The following is a 24,252-nucleotide window of genomic DNA, read 5'->3' as shown; positions in this document are numbered from 1 at the left end:
CACTCCCTGCCCCTGCAAATCCTCTGTTCCTACCAGTTGATTTAAATATATTGAATGCCATCAGGCTGCAGTGGCATTTTCTTGCTGGGATTACTGACCAATCGATGTTAAGACAGCTTTCCCCTAGGGAGCTCCAAATCCATCTCCATTTAGTGGGAAAAGGACACCATGCACATGGTCCAGACACTTCATTTTACAGATGAGAAAACTGAGGTCCAAACAAATGAAATGTCTTTTTTTTAAATTAAATTTAATTAATTAATTTAGAGTTTTTTTCCAAGGTTACAAACATCACGTTCTTTCCCTCTCCTCTCCCAACCCCCTTCCCGTAGCCGATGCACAACTCCACTGGGTTTTATATGTGTCATTAGTCAAGACCTATTTCCACATTATTGATATTTGCACTTGGGTGATCTCAAATGAAATGTCTTAACCAAAGCCATAGAGGAACTGGGTGCCATTTTGTGGCCAAATCAGGGTGTGAAGTCAGGCCCTCTGACTCCAATCCCAGAATTATTTTACTCTCCCATGAGAATGCCTCCCTGTTCTCCAGTCCTTGGATCTAGGATCTAGGATCTAGTCCTTGGATCTGACTGACCAATAGAAGGTCTTTCCAGTTAACTCAGTTCAACAAACTTTTAATGAGGATCTATTATGTTTATGTGTTTATATTCTATTGGCCATGGGATACACACGCCTTCCCAGAACACACATACAACAAGAATGCATATAAGAAAGCACAAAGTTTTGGAATTTCTGTGCTGTTTGTTTAGACCAGATCTTAGATTTCATTGATTTCAGGAGCCGGGACTTCCTGGTGGAAAAAACTCTCACTACCAATGCCGGTGGGCACCTTCTCTGCCCCTTAGAGTCTTAGAGCAAAATGGTTCTTAATCCAGAGTCCATATGCACATACATATGTGCATACATACAAAATAATTTCAATATAATTTCTTTCTTGTATAATGCTCTGTATTTTATTTATTGCATTAAAACTTATTCTTAGAAGCGGTGCTAAGGCTTTATCAGATTGACAAAGGATCCAAGACATAAAAAAAAAATTCCCTGTTGTCCTGAAAGATTGAGCTGACCAGGGTCAAACAGATTGGAAGTGTCAAAGGTAGGATTTGCATCCAGATCTTTCTGCCTGTAGCATCCCAAACCTTGTGTCTGAAGATACAATATCCATACAACAATTATATTTCTTAGATGTGAATATGCTTGGGATGCTACACTGCCTTCCATGAGATTTCAAGGATATACTTTTAATTTCAGGTTCTCTCGATACTTATGAGGTATTAAATACACAGCTTGAATTTCAGGGCTATAGGTTTAAAGTTCAGGTTCTCTTGTTCTGTGTGATGAATAAAATACACAGATCTCAGTGAAGTGCTCCTTCTCCCCTCAACCCTCAACTTTCAACCCTTGGATCATAGAGTCAAGACTGGGAGAAAGTCTTTTCAACCCCCTCTTCCCTCACAGTTGACCAAGAATCTCATCTACTCTGTCTTCAACAAATGGTTCTTCAGTCTCTGTCGGAGAGACTGAGGGAGGAGCCCTCTCGTCCCACTTTGGGGCAATTCTTATTGTTAGGAAACTTTTCCTAACACCAAACCTAAATCTGCCTCTGCAACTTCTATCCATTGATGGCTCCTGGTTCTGCCTTCTGGGACCACATAGCACACATAGGAAGCATTGGAGGCAGATTTTGAACAAAGGTCTCTTGATTCCAATCCCAGGACTCTTTCTGTCTCCTCTGCAACCTACTCCTTCCCCATCTCCCCAAGATAAAAAAGTTAGAAGATATTTACACTGAGGCAGAAGTGTTTCTGCATAGTCCTGGAGGACTACTGATTATTGACCTATATACACGAGGGTCGAAATGATTAGAAAGGGAGTGCCTAAGGATTGTTTGCATCTATTCATCCATCATCCAAGGGGTGTAGCACAAGGATGGTAAAAAGGCTAATTACCCCCAGTTGGGAGCTTTGGGGGTCCCTGAGTCATTGGCGTCTGGGCTGGGAGGAGTGGGGAAGGTGACTCTGAGAGTGGTTACTAAAATGAAAAAAAGAATGCTAATGTTCATTGGTACAATGAGCAAAATTGCCTTTCCCTACTTCCAAACACCTCTCCCCTCAGGTTTCCTAAGACTTGCCTCTTCAAGGCCATCCTTGATTTTCTTAAAACAAAATGAAAATGTAAAAAGCTGCTGACTTTTGTTTCTAAAAATCACCTTTCTTTCCATTTATAATCCTTTATTTTTCCTCACCTAGAGGATCACCTCTTGTAACAAAAAATAAAAAAAGGAGACGGAAAAGTCTACTTCCCTCCCTTCTTTGTTTAGGTGGAGGTCTGGGGATGAAGAATATTGTATATATGCCCTCATAACTGTGTGATGTCCTGGTTAGTTGTGCTGGATCAGTTATTGCTACCATCTTATAATTCTGTTTCTCTTTCTAAATTTTCTTTGGTTTTCATTTTGAGAAAATTTCCTTTGTAAATACATTTGTATTTGGAGAGAAGGAGCAGAGAAAGGAGGGAAGAATGGAGGGGCATGGCCCTGAATCTCCCTGTTGTTTAGACTTTGTCCCCTCTAGAAGGATTTCTTAGCCTTTTTCAGATCCTGGACCCCTTGGGGAGCCTTGTGAAAACAACAGAGCCCTTCTCAGAATCATGTTTTTTAAATATATAAAATACATAAGATTACAAAGGAAGCCAGTTGCATTGAAATACAGTTATCAAAATGTTAAATACATACCAATGCATACTAGTTTTCTGGCCTGGAAGTCATTCTTTTTTTTAAACAATATTTTATTTGGTCATTTCAAAACATTATTCATTGGAGACAAAGATCATTTTCTTTTCCTCCTCCCCCCACCCCATAGCCGATGCACGATTCCACTGGGTTTCACATGTGTGGAACAGTCATTCTTAAAATCTTGATCTCTTTACATTTTTTAAAGCCTTACCTTGCGTCTTGGAATCAATACTGTGTAAGGGCTAGGCAATGGGGGTTAGGTGACTTGCTCAGGGTCACACAACTGGGAAGGGTCTGGGGCCAGATTTGAACCTAGGAAGGACCTCTCATCTCTAGGCTTGGCTCTCCATCAACTGAGCTACCCAGCTGTCCCCTCCCTTTACATTTTTAAAAATTAATGAGAACTCCCATCAAAAGCTTTTGTTCATATGGGCTATAGTTATCAATATTTACTGTACTGGAAATGAGAATATTTAAGTCAACTTAATGTTGAATTATATTAAATTAAATTTTAACATGATTAAATTAAATGACATAACTATGACAATAAATTTGAGGGTCTCAGAGATCCCCAGATGTGTCTAGATCACACAGCTGACTTAGAGCAAGGAGGAAGGAATTTAACAAACCATCACTGGGCAGCTAGGTGGTGCAGTGGATAGAGTGCTGGGCTTAGAGTCAGGAAGCCCTGAGTTTAAATCCAACCACAGACACTAGCTTTATGATCCTGGGCAAGTGTCTTGACTCTGTTTGCCTCAGTTTCCTCATCTAGAAAATGAATGGAGAGGGGAATGACAAACACCTCCAGTATCTTTGCTAAGAAAATCTTAAAGCAGTCATGAAAAATCCAACATGACTGAAGACTAAATAGCAACGATTATTCCATCGAGACTGAGGGCTGGAAGAGCCCCCCGAGATCATACAGGTCACCCTCTTCATTTTACAGATGAAGGACTGAATGAAGTCCAGAGGTCAAAGGATTTGTCAAAAATTACAAAGGAAGGAGCAAAATGAGCTGAGATGGAAACCCTTGTCCTCTGACCCCAGCTTCAGCATCCTTTGCATTATGTGCCTCCTCTAAGAATAGGCATCTTTCCACAACAGCCCTGGTCATGCCCCTGGAAAGATGCTGCTAAATTTTAGGACAAACTGGTTGTTCTTCCAAGGAGTGGGACAAAGACTTTTGCTGCATTAACCTTCACTCACCCCCAAATTCCAGACCTAACGGACCCAGATCCTCATTCATTCCATCAAGGCAGAGCTTGTCAGTGTCCAGTGAAGACTGACTCCCTCTTCCCAAGCTCCAAACTGTTGGAGCCCTGGGCAGAAGACTCTGGGAAGAATGACTTTGTGGTGGCCGCCATATAGAAAGAAACACTCTACTTACATTGGATTTGAGTTCACTGGATGGAGAATGACTTGGGGTGCTCGATTAGGTGTCTCAGGCACTGGGACCACATCTGAAAATAAAAGAGACAAGAGTAAGGACCAAAAAACATGCTTCCCAGGATGGAGAAGCAGACCAGGAGTCAATGACATCACCTAGCTTCTAAGGCCTCTCCTTCTTGGCATCCCCAGCACTTAGCACAGTGCCGAGAATGTAGCAAGCTCTTAAATGTTACTGACTCTCCCTCCTTTCTTACTGGCCCTCTTAGCACATAGCAACAAAATTATAATTTTTAATATAAAATAATATAATATAATAAATAAAAATAAAATAATATAAAAGCTAACATTTATATAGTATATATAGTATATGCACTAAGCACTTTGATCATCACAAAAATCCTGGGAGATTTGTGTCATTATTATCCCCATTTTACAGAAGAGGATGCTGAGGCAAACAGAAGCTAGGTGACTTGCCCAAGGTCACACAGCTAACAAGTGTCTAAGGCCAAATTTGAACTCAGGACTTCTTGACTCCTTGTTTTTACCAATATTAATTGATTGATTGATTGAGTGTGTTTACAAGGTATTGGAGCCTTTGAAGGATTTCCCCATAGATGACTCTGGAAAGACCAAAGTCAACTCCAAGGGGAAAAACTCAATCTCATTTTGTAAATCAAAGGAGAATAATGTAAATGAGCCGTGAGAAAGGCTGTCCTAAGGATGAAAAGCAGTGCATTTACCTAAGTGTGAATGAGTGAAACAGGAAAAAGAAAACATGTCCTGCTTGGCTTATTTCAAAAGGTTCTTAAATGTCCTGCCCGGCTGCTCTTCCCTGACCCAATCTCTCCTCTCCTGCCTCCCATCTGCTGTGAACACCAGTGTTGTAAGAACATTGCTTCCATTACGATATCCCTTCCTCACAAGCTCTCAAAGACTACCTGCACTTAACAGTGGAAAGTCTAAATTCTACTTCAATGATAAAAAAAAATCCAATTTGTGCCTCCAGGATAAAGTCCAAGCTCATTAAGCGTAGTGAGTAATCAGTATGAAACTTACCTGGGAAAATGAACTGCTGTTTGTATTTGTAGTAATGGGAAGCTGGCAAAAGAAATGAAGAAACCAAAATGAGCAATGTCCCGGAACACAGTGACTCAAAAAATCTTCTCTGAATGAATTTAAAGTTTGGTAAAAATCCATGCATAGCAACAGGTGGATGTGGTATTAGGAGGTTGAGTCAAAAAGATCTGGGTTCAAAAAACACCTCTGATACTTATTGGCTGTGTGGTCCTAGGCAAGTCACTTAAATTCCCTGAGCCTCATCTCCCTCATTCATAAAACAGGGATGATGATGATGATGATGATGATGATGATGAAAATAACAAAAGCTAGCACATATAGAATATTTTATTATTTCTGAATTATTTTACAAATATTATCCTACTTTTTCCTTACTACAATATTGAAAAGTAGGTGCTCATGCAAAACCCCACTGGACTAAAGTGGGTGAACAATATTCTAAAGCTCTTATATGGCACACCGGTGCCACTCAGTGTGTCCTCAAGACATCCCCAGAGGACAGCACCATAGTAGGGTCTATCCAGATAAAAGCGGCAACAGGGCAGGTTCAGAGAGTCCCCAAACTGAAGTCCAAAATAGTGAAGCTGGGACCACTAACAACAGATCACACTTCTTGATGCTCATTGGCTATGGGAGGGGGGTGGGAGGAGAAGAGGGAAAGAACATGAAATCATGTAACCATGGAAAAATATTCCAAGTTAATTAATGAAATAAAAAATTTCAAATCTTAAAAAAGAAGAAAAGTAGGTGCTATTTCTATCCCTATTTTGCAGCTGTGGAAACTGAGGAACACAGGTTAAATGACTTGCTCAGGATCACACAGCTAGGAAGTATCAGAGGCTATTTTTGAACTTAAGTTCTCCTGTGGTATCTCCATCAAAGGATTTCCATGAGTTGCAAATGAGAAAAATGTATGCAAAGTGCTTCACAAACTTTAAACATCCTGTAAGTGTCAGTCATTACTATAATTATTCTGTCACCCCACCATAGCTTTCAGAATTCAATAGGCACCTCAAATCACAAGATCCCTTGAAAATATGAACAGACTTTGGGAGAGCCAAACATCTGAGGCCATTCTTGAGATACAGATCAACGCCTCCATCAGGGACTTCAGTCTTGAGGCTAGCACAGCTTCTGAACCCTGAAAACCCTACTCTACAGATTCCAATGGGCAACTTGTCTTTCAGCAATAGTACTTCTGACATCCATAGTCCATACTCCCCAGTTTTGGTCTATTTAAAGGGGCTCTGGCCACTGAGTCCAGTCCTTACAAACACAGGTAGAGTGCCGTTGACATAATTCCCTGCAAGGAAGAAGTTGAGGAACCTGCTTCTAGGAGAGATTTTGGGCATAGGAAGATATTCCAGTACTGGTTCTCATCTGCCAACCATCATGAATAGCAGTTAACCATTGTGGCTAGAAAAGAAGGTGCCTTCTACTGCCTTCCCAGTTCCATGTTACACCAAGAGTATCTTCCTTGAGCTTTTTTGAAAGAAAGAAACTATTGGAAACCAAGTCAAGGTCCTTATTTTTTCCATTACTGCCCCAACCCCAGTTTCCAACAATCCATCGTGTGTTGGATTCAGAAAAAAAGTGGATTCATGCGTTTGGATTCTATCTCTGACACTTGCTAGCTGTTTAACCATGGGCAAATCATTTCATCTTTCTGAGCCTTTGGCAAGTTTCTATGACTGTCCATGAAGGGAATTCCCACATGAATGAAATCAGAGATCAATGATATATTGACCTACTGAGCTTCACCCTCCTCTCACTACCCACTTCCCCATGCCACCCTTGTAAGGAACACCCATATCACCCTCGTATATTCTCTTGGAATGGTCCCTTCTTATTCAGCTGGACGCTGGCTAGATAAGTTGGCCATCAGCTGCAATCAACCCCTTTCTGGAGCAGTAGAAAGGAGTCTTCAAGTAGCCACAAAAACCAAGAATGAGAAGACTATTTAATTATTTTCTATGATACTTCTAAAAGCTTGAGGAAAAGAGAATAAATGACCTATAACTAAATGTGTTTCTGTATTAGTGCTCCAAATTATGCTTTAAATGCTCAAAATTAATACTCAAAATCTGTTCTATGTCCCTATTGTCTACCAGGTACTTTTCACTTCTGATGTTAATAAAGTTTCTAGCATTACTATTGAGAGATTTCAGAATTTTAGGATTAGAAAGTACCTCAGAAGGCCTCTATACCTTACCAAAAATTCTTTCTCCCTGAGAAGTGGTCAACTGACCTTCACTTGAAGGCCTCCAATGAGTGGGAATCCATTACCCTTGGGTAGTCCATTCTCCTTTGGGATAGCACTAATGGTAAAGGTCTTTTCTCCTCTTACATCAAGCATAAATTTGATCGAGTAATCCCTGCCTCCCCATTGTTCTTAGTCCTGCTCTTGAAGGAGAAACATGACAGTCCTTCAAATACATGAAGACTGCTATCATTGATTGATTGATAAAGTCAAGTCCAGAGCTCTTCTTGTTGACTTCTCTGGGCACTCTCCATCTTATCCAGAGTCTTCCAAAAACTGGTCATCCAGAAATGAAGAGTCATCCAGAAATGGCCTGACTAAAAAGACTAGAGCAAGCATATAACCTCCTTAGTCCTGGATGCCATAACTTCCTGGATGTCATCATTCTTTTAATGTGGTCCATATTCACCTTAAACTTCTTGTTTTGAATATTATCCTGTTGATTCATGTTGAAACAACAGGCCCCTAAAAACTCTGATCTTTTTCGCATGAACTACCATGTAGCCATTATTTCCCCCATTTTTTTAACCTGGGAAGTTGATTTTTTAAAACAAGTGTAAGACTTTTTCTTAGTCCCTCTCAAATTCCACTTGATCCAATTCACCCTACCAAGGCTTTTTCAGTCATGTCTTACTCTTTCTGACCCCATTTGAGGTTTTCTCAGCAAAGATACTGGAGTGGCTTGTCATTTTCTTCTCCAGTTCATTTTATAGATGAGTAAACTGAGGCCAACAGGGTTAGGTGACTTGTCCAGGTCACACATTAGTATCTGAAGTCTGATTTGAATTTTGTAAAATGATTTCCTGACTCTGAGCCTTGTGCTCTATCCACTGTGTCCTTGTAGGACTTTTTATTAGTCCCTATCAAATTTCTCCTTATCTAATTTGGCCCAATGTTTCAGCCTACCAAGGTTTTTGATTCCTTCCTCTCTTATCTAGTGTTGGCTATCCTTCCCACGTTTATATCATCTGCATCTTAATAAATATTTATTCAATGCTTTTTTTCCCCTCCTAATCATTGCTCCTTTTTTAACTGGTGCAGGACTCTTTAATATTGCATTGGAGACCTCTTTTCAAGTCAACATCAAACCAGTACTATGCTCCTGGGGTCTATTCATTCAACCAGTCCCAAATCTAATGGTCTAACCCAGAAGGGTTCTGACCTAGAAGCTACATGTGGCAACATGTGACCTAGAGGCCACATGAATTACAAGCTGAAGTAGATTAAAAAGTAACTGTCCTCAGTTTCATCGGATCATGGAAAGGACCCCAGAGAAGGACCCTTTAGGTGTCATGGATCCTTTGGGCAGTCCGGTGAAGCCTATGGGCTTCAAAGAATCCCTTCACACCTTCACAGAACCATAATTTAAATGACTGAAGGAAATAGTAAATTTCCATTAGAACACAGGTTCTTAACCTGTATGTGTGGGCCATGAATGCAAAATGCTAGAACCAGTCTGAACCAGTTAATTTTCAGTGTGAGCATTTATATCCTTGGAAATCAGCAAAAAAAAAAAGATAAAATAGGAATCTGAAATTGTTTTGTTGATCGTCTAGAACTAAGAAAGTATAAATAATGAAGATTAAACTTTTAAAGTACATTATTCCTCTATTTTTCTCCCAGAGAAATGGTTGTTGAATATTTACCAGGACACCCCTGCATGAACCTACTTGGCAGCTTATTGTCTCCTTCTGAGAATAATGTATCAAAATTCAGTATTAAATGCCTTTTAACTAAATAAAATTTATGCACATTAAAATACATGGGGTTGTTGTGTATATTAAATACAAACTGTTATAATAGAATCAATTCTATTAAAATGCAGGTAACAATATATTTTTTTAAAGAAGTTCATGGACCCCAACGGCATGAACTCTTGAATTATAGGTCAATGAAAATAAAGATTTTTTCTCCATCCAGGTTCATAAACCTCATTCTCAATTCTCATTCCTCTTTGCAGTTTTCAACACTGTTTGCTCTCTTCTTCTTGGTGTTGTCTTCTCTCCTAGTCCTCCTCTTACCTATCTGCTACTACTCAGTCTCCTTTGTTAGATCTTCATTCCCACTCACCATGGGTGTCCCACAGGACTCTATCTTGGGCCCTTTTCTCTCCTCTCCTGATACTAATTTACTTTGTGAGCTCATCAGCTTTCATAGATTCAATGATAATCTTCTTTCTGATGACTCTCTAGAACTAATCTCTCTCCATTTTTTGTAGACCTCTTAAACTCAACCTGTCAAAAATGGAAGTCGTTATCTTACTACTCAAACCCTCCTATTACTGTCAAAAACACTACCGTCCAGTTCTCTAGACTCTCAACTTAGATATCGTTGTCAGCTCCTCACTATTTATTTCTATCCCCATCCAATATGTTGCCATGACCTAATGATCTCTCTTTTTTTGGTAATATCTCTTAAATACAGACCTTTCTCTCCACTGATCTGACCATCACCCTAGTGAACGTCTTCATGAGTAGACTATTGAAATATCTTGCGAATTAGTCTTCCTGCCATAAATATCTCACCACTGTGTCCATCCTCCACTCAGCTGCCAAAGTAATTTTTCTAAAGTCTTAAGTGCACTCATGACACTTCCCCACCAAGTCAATAAACTTCCTTGGTTCCCTATCAACTCTGGTTCCAATACAAAAATATCCAATGTTTAAAGTGTTTCGTAACCTAGCCTCTCCCCTACCTTTTTTAGTCTTCCTTCTCCTCCACCCCACTTCCTATGATGCACTCTTCAATCCAGTGGCACTGATCTCCTTGCTATTCCCTGAACAAGTTACTCCATTTCCCAACCCGGGGCGTTTTTCAGAAAAAAAAAAAAAAACAGGCTATCCCCCAGTGCTTGGCATGATTTCCTTTATCTCTGTCTCCTGACTTCCTTCTCTTCTTTCAGTCCCAGCTAAAATCCTACCATCTACAAGAAACCTTTTCCAATCTTTCTTAATTTTTAAAGCCTTCTCTCTGTTGAATAAATTCCTTTTTATATTGTATATAGCTTTTCTGTATGAAGTTTTTATATGTTGTCTCTCTCAGTTGATTATGAGTTTCTTGAGGGCAAAACCTATATTTTACCTTTCTTTGTATTCCTAGCACTTAACTGAGTGACTGACTATACTATACCTTAATAAATGTTCATTGAAATGGCAGCTGGGTGACTCCATGGATTGAGAGCCAAGTCAGCAGATGGGGGATCTTGGGTTCAAATTTGACCTCAGACACTTCTTGGCCATGTGACCCTGGGCAAGTCACTTAACTCCCATTCCTCAGCCTTTACCACTCTTCTGCCTTGGAACCAATACACAGCATTGATTCTAAGACAGAAGGAAAGGGTTAAAAAAGAGCTCCAGATCTGGAATTGGGAGGTCCTACATTAAAATTTGGTTTCAGACACTTCCTAGCTGGGTGACCCTGGGCAAGTCACTTAATCCCCATTGCTTGGTCCTTACAACTCTTCTGCCTTGGAGCCAATTCACAGTATTGATTCTAAGATGGAAGGCAAGTGTTTTAAAAAGTGCCTCTCTACAATGTCCACCTGTTGCTCCTGGTTCTGCCTCCTAGAGCCAAGCAGAATAAGTCATCTCTCTTCTCTATATAGACCTTTCTAATACTTGAAAACAAATTAGCTTATACTCCTAAATATCTCTTCCAGTCCAACCATGGCCAGTTCTTTCATCCAATTCTTACATAGTCTCATTCTGAGTCCCTCCATCTTCCTGGCAGTCTTCTGGAAGCTCTCCAGTTTATCATTGTCATTCCCACTTTACAGATGAGAAAGTTGAAGTTAAGTGACTCGGCTAAGGTCAGATCTTGTGAATTCATCAGCTTCCATGGATCCAATGATAATCTTCTTGCTGAAGACTCTCTAGTACTAATCTCTCTCCATTCTCACGTCTCCTTGTTGCTCTTTGGACATCTCAAAATGATTTTTGAAGACATATTAAGCTAATAATTTTCTGAGGTGGGATTTGAAGTCAGGTCTTCCTGACTCCGGTTCCATTGCTCTATCTATTGTGCCATCTACAGACTCCATATGGTCTCTGTTTAGGGAAAAGTACAGGGAAACGGCCACCCTCCCTATACTTGGACACCACATCCTTCCCAAGCATAAAGCACCTCAATGTGAGTACCTGACCATATCTTACGCAAAGTCGAACAAGAAACAGTGTAGACAGGAGATGTCAAACACATGGCCACTGTTGCACTGGCAACACTACTGAGTGAGCCAGATGAAAATGTAATTGGGCAGTATTTAACAAAATAAATAAAATACAACATAGATAATGTGAATTTGTGATTTTCTAAGTCAATATGTAGCCTGCAGAGATCCTTAATGTAGGATGCAGTGACTCGTACTTCTAAATGACTTTGATACTAGTGTAAACTGTGGGAAAAGGTCTAGATTCAGAGGAGGGCCTGGGTTGAAATCCACCCTCTTAACACTTGTGATGTTGTGTGACCTTGTATCAGTCACTTATTTTCTGGAGACCTTAGTTTCCTCATTCATAAAATGAGGGATTTGGACTAAAAAAACCCCTAACGTCCCCTCCAGTTCTCTGCCCATGATTCTTTGATGGCAGGGACAGAATCCAAAATCTCTGGGACAGCCCAGGGACCCCTAAAATCAAATGGGATTAATGCAAACTTCTTTATGCCAGTTCACAGGCAGCCTCATTCCTGTGAGCTCAGGGACCCAGCTCCCTTGCAATGACAGATTAGTTTATAACTGCCTATCTCTTATAGATTCCAAAACAGGGGACTGGAATTGAAGGAGAATCTTGGGACCAACTTAACTGCAAGAGATCTTTTAAAAACATAAGCACAAAGAGAGCCTTGTGTCCAATCTTAGTGCTTTTTAAAGCCAAAAAATTATTCTTCTATCTCCAGATGTACAAGACTCATGGAAGAGAGGGCAGGGAGACAGGCTCATTAGAGGGGTCACTGGACCACCCTTTAAGGAAAGGAGCCTGAGTGAAAATAAAGGATGCCACAAGACATTGGCCTTGATTTATTACTCCCTGGTGGCAGAGGCAGACAGCTGTGTAGGCAAGGCACAGCGTTAACATAGCTGCCATCGATCATTAAATATCACCCTTTCCCTTCCCCTCTCTCCATGATGTGAAGCTATGTTCTGAGACAGGTGATAGTTGCCAAGCTAAGAGTGAGATCTGGTGCCCCTTCTTTCTTTGCAGAGTGGGGGGCTACGGCTGTAGAATATTGAATGCCATATAAAACTGCATAGTTGGAAATTCTTGAACTCCTAACAACTACATTACCCAAAATTCCTTTCTGTATTATCTAGAATCCTTTTCCAATGTCCTGATTGTAATTAAGTTTGTTGGGACTCCTCCCTAGCTCTCTTCTCCGGCAATTCCAGCTGAGTTAGGTGTAAGGTTTTATTTTAGTTATTAGGAATAAATCTTATAAATATAATACTTGAGTTATTGTATATTAATTTTAAAAGCCACAAAAAATAGCTGATGTGCTGGTGGATTATGTTCAATGGCTCTTTTCCCCTTTTTTTAAATTCTTTATTATAAGGGGTGTGGAAGCAGGAAGGACTATATCCTAAAATGGAGATGATGTAAAAATTAGAGATATCAGTATAAATAATATTTAAAAGAGATAAGGAGAGCCATAGAGCTTGCTATGAACAGATGCTCTCCAGCTTGTCACTGTGTTTCCAAAAAACTTGGTGCCTGAACCTGGGGTCCCAACCCTCCATCACATCACTGAAAAATAAAGGTCCCTGCTGCGAGTCAGGAGGACGGTAACCACAGAGGTGCCTCTGGAAAATGACCTCAAGCTTAGCTGATGCTGTTATGGGATACTGTGTGTATATATAGCAATGGGTTTTTTGTTTTCTCCACTCAAGAGAAGCCAGAATGGGCTACCTTGGAGACAAGGGCAGGAGGATTTGATCTGTGTAAATGCCAGGCAATTTGTCTAATTAACTCAGTGGAAGAAACTGAGATGATTCAGTCTAGTGAGTCACATCATGGGCACCAGCAGGATGTCAAGATGAACCAGTCTTAGCTAAGAGGTAGCAAGTCTGCTTTGGGATTTAGATATCTTAAGATGAATTCTCAATCTGAAAAGCTGTAACACTGTGTACCGTCTAGATGTGTCTGTATATGTGTGTTTAGATATCTAAAATGTCCCTTAAGTCTTGGCTAATTTTATGCTAGTAAAGCTTTAGAAGGCTCTAGGATATTTAGGACACCCTGGATATAGATAGATGGGAAGGGACTGAACCTGTGATTTCATGGGTAGAAAAAGATCCCACAAGAGGAAATGCACCGTGACACCTTCTCTGCAGTTTGTAGTATTAGAGAATTTGAGAGATGAGGCATGAGTGTTTGTTTGTTCAAGTTCTCATGGTCGGTCTGTTTCAGAGGCAGGACTTGAACTCAGGTCTTCTGAGTCTAAGGCCAGTATTCCATCCTCACTGCCACAAGACCTCTTCCATATATGTGCTTATCTGATCCAGCCCTACAATTCCATCCATTTTGAGAATTCCTTCCCTCAATGCAGATGGGTGATTTCTTTGGAATTTATTAGCTTAGAGAACTGTTGAGATAGGATATTGAGAAACTAAGTAATCTGCCAGTGCCACTAAGAGAATAGGAATGAGAAGGCTTCTGGGTAGAATGGAAGCTTGTTGAATTCAACAGCTGTTTATATTTGTCTGTGTCCCCTGGACCTTGCCCTGCATCTCCTACATAGCTGCACTTCAATGCTTGTTGGGTTGAATGAAGCCCGTGGTTCAAAGGCTGGCCCTTTATTGACCATCCCCTACTGCCTCTTGTGTTTGCGTACATTTAACGGGAGTAGAGATGGAAATGGATGCAAGGACAGGCTCTGACCTAAAAGCCCCGTCAGTGCCTGTCGGTGTCATCCCTAATCTTTCAGGGGTGGGTCCTATGCTTTAAGCTGCTTTCCAGTCAGTAGTGGTGATCAGCTTCTGGCTCGGGGACAGAGGTAGGCTCTGCGGTCACAAAATGGAACTACCCAGTCCAAACACAGAGGGGATCCTTAGTCTTGACAGCACCTTGATCAGCCTGGTTAACTACCTGTGCAAATAGATAGCACATGATCTCGGAGCACATTAAGATGCCTCCTGGCTCCTCAGAAGGGGGACTGAACCAGCATGTGCAAAGCTTGGTTTGTCAAAGAGTGGCTCTTCCACTTCCACATTCAACCACATGTTCCCCTGATCCTTCTGCCCAAAGACAAGCCCAATCCCAGGACTTCAGGGGTGCAGAAGTGGCTGTGGGGGATACCAACTGCTTGGTACCATAGGAGAAAGGGTGAAAAAAGAATCTTTGCTGAGATGTGACCACTGAGAAGGCTAAAAAGCCAAAAGTGTATCTTTCTATTTCCACCACTGATCTCCTAATATTTTGGATACCAATTCAGAGTGCATAGGACCAACACTGACCAGGCAAAAATCTTTAGGATTCTTTTGCAAGACCCAGTAGAAGCTCAGGCATCCATTCACTCATAGTACTCTTAGTGCAGAATCCCATTTCTAGGGCACACTAGTTATTCCCTGTCCAGGCTTGGCAGCATTATCATCTTCTTTCTCTCTCTTTCCTTCCTCTTTTTATTCCTTCCTTCTTTTAACTTCCTCCCTTCCTCTTTTTCCTTCCTTCCTTCCTTCCTTCCTTCCTTCCTTCCTTCCTTCCTTCCTTCCTTCCTTCCTTCCTTCCTTCCTTCCTTCCTTCCTTCCTTCCTTCCTTCCTTCCTTCCTTCCTTCCTTCCTTCCTTCCTCCCTTCCTCCTTCCCTCCCTCCTTCCTTCCTTCCTCCCTCCCTCCCTCCCTCCTTCCTTCCTCCCTCCCTCCTTCCTTCCTTCCTCCCTCCCTCCCTCCTTCCTTCCTCCCTCACTTCCTTCCTTTTCCTTCCTTCCTTCCTTCCTTCCTTCCTTCCTTCCTTCCTTCCTTCCTTCCTTCCTTCCTTCCTTCCTTCCTTCCTTCCTTCCTTCCGTCCTTCCTTCCTTCCTCCCTCCCTCCCTCCCTCCCTTCCTTCCTTCCTTCCTTCCTTCCTTCCTTCCTTCCTTCCTTCCTTCCTTCCTTCCTTCCTCACTTCTTTCCTTCCTTCCTTCCTTCCTTCCTTCCTTCCTTCCTTCCTTCCTTCCTTCCTTCCTTCCTTCCTTCCTTCCTTCCTTCCTTCCTTCCTTCCTTCCTTCCTTCCTTCCTTCTCCTTCCTTCTTTTCCTCATCTAACTCCCCCTCCATTTTTTGTATCATAATTATTTATCTTTCACTTTAAGGCTTACAAATGTCAGACCCTGATCTTAGCTGATTTTCCCCCAAATCCTAAGGAAATAGCCATTCAAATATAGTCAATGGATCTGTGATCTCACTGAGATGGCTATCACCTCCAAGGATATGCCTACCCATCCAAGGTAAAGTAGAGTTTCTCACTGGTGATGATTAAGTATGTGGAATTCCTCAAGGGTACCGGTTGGATCTTGGATGTTTGTCACAGTGCTTGCATACAGTACATACACACTCAGTGCTAACTTTTTTCAAGGCACATGCAGCTTCTGTTTTTTAAAAAGGGCATTTTAAAAAAGAGCCTTTCTTAATCTCTAAAGCAGTTGGAACTATGCAACTCCTGGAATAACTTTCTGCTGATTTTTCTGCATTCATATCACCTATGCCCTCCTACAAATTTACTGAAGGATCTACCCATAGTACTAGTGGTTTTCCTGGGTTTCTCTGGTCATTGAAAAGAAATCAATGGAGCAGAAAGACCCCAGATCTAGAACTGGAAGGTGGTTTTCCTGGGTTTCTCTGGTCATTGAAAAGAAATCAATGGAGCAGAAAGACCCCAGATCTAAAACTGGAAAGTATCTTTGACATCATCTAGCCGGATCACTTCACTTTACAGATAAAGACTGAGGCTCACTGAGGGCAAATAATGAAGGATCATTGGTACTTGGGAGAAACCTTGGAGATCATTTAGTTTTACTTTCATTTTGCAGATGAAGAAACTGAGGTCAAGGGAGTTTAAAGGACTCAAGTTTAAAGAGAGTTTAAAGGCATCTCAGATGCCATCTACTCCAATTCTTTCATTTTATAGAGAAGGAAAATAATGCTTAGAAATGTAAATGTACTTGACCAAGGTGGCACAGATATTACATCTCAAAGGTAGAATCTGAACCCAGGTCCTCTGACTTTAGGGCCAGAGCCCTTTCTACTTCACCACCCTGCTTTCCATGGAAACTGGTGAGAAAGATACTACAGGTGTCATGACTGTCATTTAAGAGCTGATGATGCTCACCAAAATTTGTCACGCAATTGTGAATTTCATACGGGAGGGAACTTTTGAGGGTCATTTACTTTAAGTCTCTCATTTAAAAAAATGATTACCCTGGTACACATATCAATAATATGGAAATAGGTCTTGACCAAAGACACATGTAAAACCCAGTGGAATTGTGCAACGGATATGGGAGGGGGTTGGAGGAAGGGGAGGGAAAGAACATGATTTTTATAATCCTGGAAAAAAACTCTAAATTAATCAATTAAATAAAATTTAAAAAAAGATGGAGAAAATTAAGATACTTGACCATGATCATCACATAGCTAGTAAGTGTCAGAGGTAGGATTTGAACTCGGGTTTTTCCTGACATTAAGCATTCTTTACACCATACCCTCCTCTCTCAGCAAGTCAGCTTATTGAGTCAATCAGTCATAGACTGGCTGGTGATGCTCTATGCAACCCCCAGCTGATCCCTGGGAAAGGACATTTGGCATGGTCATGGTTCTTGGTCTCTTGGCCCCTGGACTCTCCCATTTCCCCTCCAGCCAACCCCATGATTTCCCAGCTCAGCCTTCACCCATGTGTGGCAAGTCTGCCCAGCAAAGGATTACCTGGCAGGTTGAAATTCTTCTGTTGTCTGGTGCACTGTGGGGAGGGGTGTAGCGGGGAAGGAGGGGTGGCACTGGGCGGGAGCGGCGGGGCTGGTGAGGAGGGCGTAGAGGATGTTGTGGAGGAGGGGTTGCTGCTGGAGTCAGGCTGGTAAGGTACTGGAATGTGGTCCTGCAGAAAGAAAAAAAGGGGGGAAGGGTAGAAGGGGTAGACAGAAAGGCAAAAACAAGCCATCGAGGGCTCAGTGGCAGCACTGGCACCTGCCCTATTACCTTCAGCATCAGCAGTCCTGAACTCCCTCGCTTAACTCACTCAACGCTTCCTAGGAAGAGACTTTAGAGTCCAACCACCCCTTGCTTTATAGCTATAGAAACAGATTCAATTGTTTACCTAGCATCACACAGATAATGTTTGAGGCAGGAAAACAACATAGCTAGGTGGAGCAGTGGATAGGATGCCGGACTCTGAGTCAAGAAGACCTGAGTTCAAAATCCATCTGCAGACACTTACTAGCTCTACAACTCTGGGCAGGACACTTAGCCCCACCTGCCTCAGTTTCTTCATCTGTCAAAGCCCTGTCTGCCTCAGTTTCATCTGTCAAAGCCCTGCCTGCCTCAGTTTCTTCATCTGTCAAAGTCCTGTATGCCTCAGTTTCTTCATCTGTCAAAGTCCCGTCTGCCTCAGTTTCTTCATCTGTCAAATAAGCTAGAGAAAGAAATGGCAAAACACTCCAGTATCTTTGCCAAGAAAACACTAACTGGGTTAAAAAGAGTTGGATACAACTGGAATGAGTGGCCAAGAAAAACTAAAGACAATTAATAAGAATAATAATTAGCATTTATACAACATGAAGTTTGGGAAAGCATTTTACAAATAATGTTGTTGTTCTTTGTTGTTTGTTGTTCAGTCATTTCAATCATGCCCAACTCTTAGTGACTCCATTTGAGGTTCTCTTGGCAGAGATAATGGAGTGGTTGGCCATTTCCTTCTCCAGAGGAAACTGAGGCACACCGGTTTAAGTGATTTGCCCAGGGTCACACAGCTAGTTTACTACTTCCTTCTCCAGCTCATTTTACAGATGAGGAAACTGAGGCACACAGGTTTAAGTGATTTGCCCAGGGTCACACAGCTAGTTTGCTACTTCCTTCTCCAGCTCATTTTACAGATGAGGAAACTGAGGCACACAGGTTTAAGTGATTTGCCCAGGGTCACACAGCTAGTTTGCTACTTCCTTCTCCAGCTCATTTTACCAATAAGGAAACTGAGGCAAAAAAGCCTTAAGTGATTTGCCCAGGGTCACACACAGCTAATAAGTGTCTGAAGCCAGATTTGAACTCAAGAAGACGAGTCTTCCTAAATTCAGGTCTGTTGCTCTAGCTAGTGCACCACTTAGCTTCCCTTACAGATATTATGGCAGGCTAATATAGAAATATATTTTGCATGACTTCATATGTGTCATGAACATGTATGTTTACATATAATGAGTATGTGTATGTATTGAGTAATATGTTTCTTGCCTTGAAGAAGAAAATTTGGAACTGAAAATCAAATCAAATTAAAAAAAAACAAAGAAAGAAATATGATGTCATTTTATCCTCACAACTACCCTGGGAGTAGGTGCTATCATTACAATACCCATGTTACAATTGAGGCTATGCTTTTATTTTAATTATTATTTATCCAAGAGCAGCAGGAATGAACTTGTAAGATGGACTACCCTTATTAGTGAGGGAATTGAGTCTAAAAGGAGAGAACCACAGTCAAATTTTAGCTCGGGGCTTCCTGACCCCAAAGCCAGTGCCCTAACTACTCTGCCACCCTGTTTCTATTCCCCCCCCCCAATAGCTTCATCCACATTTCTTCCAATCTCTTCCTGGATCTCTTCCAGAGAAGGAAAGGAAAAGCAACTTCCTTCAGGTCCCTTCCCAGCTTTCTGATCCTAGAGAAAAGGTCTCCATCTAGCAAATGGCGGTCACTGGAAGGCCATTTGGTGAAGTGGAAAGATCATTCATTGGCTTAGAAGGTAATCTTTAACACTGGGTGACTGGACAATTTCCTTAACCCCTTGGGGGTCTCGGTTTCCTCAACCATAAAAAGTAGAGGCTAAACTCTTTGTGGGCAGGGACAGTTTGATTTTGTCTTTGTAACTTTGTCCTTTGTCCCTACCAGAGAGCCTTGCACACAGAAGGCACTTAATAATTGCTTGCTCATTTGAAACTAGCATCTTTACCTGTTTTATCATTCTAGTGTACGAAAGTGGATTATCCACCACTGGTCGCCAAAGTTGAGATGAATTTCGGTCTCTGTGCAGGATAGGGAGAGCCAATCAAATTGAAATAAATGTACTATTTCAGGAAAGGTCATGTTCTGTTTCAGGCGAGGGTCTCCCTGGAGGGGTTTCTGATCTGATTCTAGTAGAAGAACATCAGGTAGCTTGGTTACTCAGCCGGTCCAAATTTTCCAGATGGATATTTCCATGGTAACGCATATGTGAGTCTAAGGTATCATATGTCAATGACAGGTGGAGATGGAGATTGATGTGGCTCGTTTGTGATATAAATAGAGGTCTGCGGGGCCAGGGAAATTCATTTTTATAATTTAGTGACTGACTCAAGGACTTTTCACACTAAAGGCTATTCAGAAGAGCATGGAATCTATAGGATGTCAGAGCCAGAAGGCTCCTTGGGGGCCACCTGCTTCAACTTGTACCCGAAGAAGGCTCTTTTCTTCAACATGGCACAGCAGGATCAGTGGAAGGAACCTGGGCATGTTTAGCCCAGGGAAGAAAAGGCTTGGAGGGATATGAGGGTTGTCTGCCAGTATTGGAAAGGCTGTCATGGAGAAGAGTGATTAGATTTGTTCTACTTGGCCTCAGAGGGCAGAACAAAGAGTGGTGGATGTGGGTGGATATGGTGAAGAGTCAGATTTTAGCTCTGTGCAAGGAAGAACCTCTTAACAATGAAAACAAGAGCAAAAGTAGAATGAGTTTCCTTAGGATAATTGTCATCATAATCACAATAATGATAGCTAACATTTATACAGTGCTTTAAGATTCACAAAGAGCTTTACAAATACTGTTCTTTTTTATCCTTATAACAACTCTGGGAGGTTGGTGCTATTATGATCCCTATTTTACAGATGAGAAAACCAAGGCAGCACAAGTTAAGTGACTTGCTCAGGGTCACATAGCTAGTGTTTGAGGACAGATTTGAATTCATATCTTCATGTCTCCAAATCTAACCTTCTCTTCAGTATTCTAGTAGCTGCCTCACCTAATCATTTGAGGACTTTAAGTGGAGTCTGAATGACCACTTGTCAGACTGGTTATAGACAGAATTATTTTTTAGCTATAGAGGAGTCTAGATCTCCAGGGTTCTTCCAAATCTGAGAATCTGTGATCTTCAAGGAAAAAAAGATCAATCAATCTGTGCTTATAGAGAGGTGGTAAGAGTTCAAATCCTATCTCATACATTTACTAGTTGTGTGGCCTTGGACTGGTCACTTAATTGTCTGAGCCTCAGTTTGCTCACCTCTAAAATGAGGGGCTTTGACTTGACGGCATCTAAGGTCCATTCCAGGGCAGTCAAGTGGCACAAAGAATAGAGCACCAAGGTTGTAGTCAGAAAGACGTCTTCCTGAGTTCAAATCTGGCCTCAGATACTTGATAACTAAATGACCCTAGATGAGTCACTTCACCCCATTAGCCTTCATTTCTTCATCTATAAAATGAGCTAGAGAAGGAAATGACAAACCAATCCAGCATATCTGCCAAGAAAACACCCAAAGAGTCACAGATATGACTGAAATGACTATCCTGAACCACTCTCCTTACAGAGTTCCATTGCTGAGAAATGCACTGTGTCAGTAGTGAAGTTGGGTTCAATGAAATTTTTCCAACAGTGAAGACAGAATTCCACCACGTACTCTTGCCTAGCTTCTCTTGTGATCAGTGGGCAATGGAAGACCATGGATTTAGTGATGGAAGGAAGTAGAGAGGAATGAGTCCAAGCCTCTCATTTTATAGGAGAGGAAAATGAGTCCCAGAGAGGGTTACATCACTTCCCCCAGGATACCCAAGGCAAAATTTGAGTTCCTGACTCTCCAGGTCCATCCCTCTCCACTGTGCCACTGAGGTACTCTGGATCAAGGGCATGATCTGGGGCCACAGAATGGGAAGAATCAAACTAGCTCAGATGGGGATTGGGAATCCCATAACTAGTAGAAAGAGCCATGGACTTGGACTAAGAAGCTTGGAAGTGAAATCTTCACCTTTTGCTACCTATCTATGATCATGGACAAATCACATCGGTTCAGTTCACCTTTACATCTCTCTATGTGAATGTGCTGTCTCCCTGCAAAGAATGTAAACTCCCCGAGGGCAGGAACAGTTTCATTTTAATCTTGGCATGCTCAGTGCCTGACACATGGGGGAGGGCTCAGTAACTATTTGGTGTTTAATTGAATTCAACCAGCATTTATTAAATAGCGACTATGTGCTCTAGTAGATATAGGGAATACGAAGTGAGACATTATGTAGCCTCAGTTTCCCCATCTTTAAAGTATCTATACTGGTCCTACCAATTCTCTGGGGTTATTGTTAAGATTGGATGCTAGTCTTACAGCATAATTGGAACTCAGAAATAATTTATTCCAACTCCCCCATTTTGCATATGAGGAAACTGAGGCTCAGGGAAGGGAAGGGATTTTTTCAAGGTCACATGAGAGATAAAGGTCCAATACAAATCCTCTAATTATAAATCTGTTGCTCTTTCTATGACACCAAAAAGCCTGGATGAGATAGAAATCATATCATTACATGCTCAAGGAATAGAATGACTTGTTTAGTCTGATATTGAGCACACACACAAAAAAAATAATCAGTGGAAGTAGAAATGTTTAGCTTGGAAAAGAAAATAAATAATATGGGTCAGAGAGGGAGTTATCTTCAATATAATAAGTTAGAGACAGAGATGTGACTTTAAAAAACACCTTAACTTCTTTCTTAGAAACAATATTAAGTATTGACTCCAAGGCAGAAGAGCAATAAGGGCTAGGCAGTTGGAGTTAAGTGACTTGCCCAGGGTCACCCAACTAGGAATTATTTGAGGTCAGATTTGAACCCAGATCCTCTTGACTCCAGGCCTGGCACTCTATCCAGTGTGCTACTACACTGCCCCACAGAGCTGTCAACTTAAAAACCAGCTCTTTTGATACCTGGGATGGTATTTCCCCGACACACAACCCGTGCCAAGTTGGAAGCGAAAACTCAGTTTCAACTTTACAGTTATGTAGTGATCTGACTTCAATGCCTGAAATGGAACTTGGAATCATCAAGGTAACCATTTGGAAAATCAAGGCAAGGCAAGTGAATGGCACCGATCCAACATTTATAATGGGTCGAGCACTTGCTTAAAAACATAAGGGATACAAAAAAGGGGGAAAAAGCTGTCCCTGCCCTCAAGAAGCTCTTGCTCTAATAGGGGAGGCAACGTATGACTGACAAGGTACAAACAAGGCATAGCCAGGATAAATAAGGGTAATCTCAAAGGGAAGTCACTAGGATGGGGCATCCAGGTGGTCCGTCTTCTACCTACTATCCTCGCCCTTCATGGCACGGCAGATGGTGTCGTTGGTGCCAGATCTACCAGCTTATGAAGTAAGTATCTGGCATAGAGTCAAAGATGGGAAAGATAAACCAGCTGGGGGCTGGTCCTTGAGGGAGTCCAGAAACGTGCCCTTCATTCCTCCCTGCCACAGACTGACTGGGGAGGAGGGTAGCCAAAAGAGCCATTTCAAAAAGTATTCTAACCCAATTGACTCTGGAGTCCAAGATGCTACGTCATCGTCTGACAAAGAGAGTTTGGGCAGAGCCACTGGGAGAGAAAGGACAGCATCAGGGTGGGGGTGAGGGAGTAGAGAAGAAGAGCAACCCTTTGGACAGATCCCATCCACCTTCATTCACATCAAGGCTGCAATTTAAATAGAGCCTAATTTATTTCTCTTATCAAATTCTCTTCTTTGCAGACAAGCAGAACGATGTCATGGTTATTTCATCCTCTGCCCCTGTTAATGTCCACTTGACAACGAAATACTGATCATTTCTGTCTGCAGAGTCAGAGAGGGAGAGAGAGAGAATGGACTCGACTTTGCGCCTTTCAAGGTCAACTGGCTTTCAGTGGATCAAATGCTGGACTTGGAGAGGAGAAGCCCTGGGTTCAAATCTTTACCCTGACACACTAGCTGTGTGATCATGGGAAATCCACTTTGTGTCTTTTAAGCCTGTTTCCCTGTTGATAAAATGAGGATAATAATTCTTCATGGGAGTACTGAGGTTCAAAGGAGGTAATGGATTTTAAAGATTTTTGGAAACATTAAAACCAAGTATAATGGTCATTTGTTGTTGTAATTATGATTATTATTGTTATTCGTCTCATTTCTCTCATCTATTTGGATGGAGTTCAAATAGAAATGGTTTTGGGACAAGTTGATAACTATGGAAATGTACACTCATCCACTGTATCCTCCTCCTCCCTTGTGGCAAGAAAGGAGCAAAGGCAAAATCTATTTGTAAATTCTTAGGGTTTACAGAAACAGAAACCTCATCCCAGCAACCAGGGGAGCCAGAGGGGCTGGAGGTCAAAGACAGCCAAGGATTGAGTTAGAAAGTTGGGCTCAGTTTTGTGAGAAAGCAAAGAAAAAAAAGATGATCACCCTCCATATTCCCTAACCAAACTAAGAACCCTGTTGCTTAAGGTAATTGAGAATATGAATGGAGAGGTTGAGGCATCTTCAAAGAATTGCTGTTCTTAAGGAAAATGTACTTTGTTTTGGGGTGGGGCATCTAGGTGACTTAGTGGAATGAAAACTAGGCCAAGAGATGGGA

General features: G+C 41.6%; 1 protein-coding gene across 1 annotated transcript in view; it reads right to left on the bottom strand.

Moving 5' to 3' along the window:
* The window catches only part of LOC100023537 (kinase suppressor of Ras 2), a 341,593-nt gene that overhangs the window by 103,058 nt on the left and 214,283 nt on the right, over positions 1 to 24,252 (bottom strand). The window contains exons 7-9 of the mRNA XM_056821664.1: positions 17,372 to 17,540; positions 5,204 to 5,245; positions 4,146 to 4,218 (exon numbers count right to left, since the gene is read on the bottom strand). Coding sequence (XP_056677642.1) covers positions 4,146 to 4,218; positions 5,204 to 5,245; positions 17,372 to 17,540 — 284 coding nt within the window. The remainder of the gene's footprint in view (positions 1 to 4,145; positions 4,219 to 5,203; positions 5,246 to 17,371; positions 17,541 to 24,252) is intronic.

Source organism: Monodelphis domestica, chromosome 3, assembly GCF_027887165.1.
Source record: "Monodelphis domestica isolate mMonDom1 chromosome 3, mMonDom1.pri, whole genome shotgun sequence".
Taxonomy (NCBI): domain Eukaryota; kingdom Metazoa; phylum Chordata; class Mammalia; order Didelphimorphia; family Didelphidae; genus Monodelphis; species Monodelphis domestica.
The sequence above is the reverse complement of the archived record's forward strand: the minus strand, read 5'-3'. Positions and strand labels throughout refer to the sequence as shown.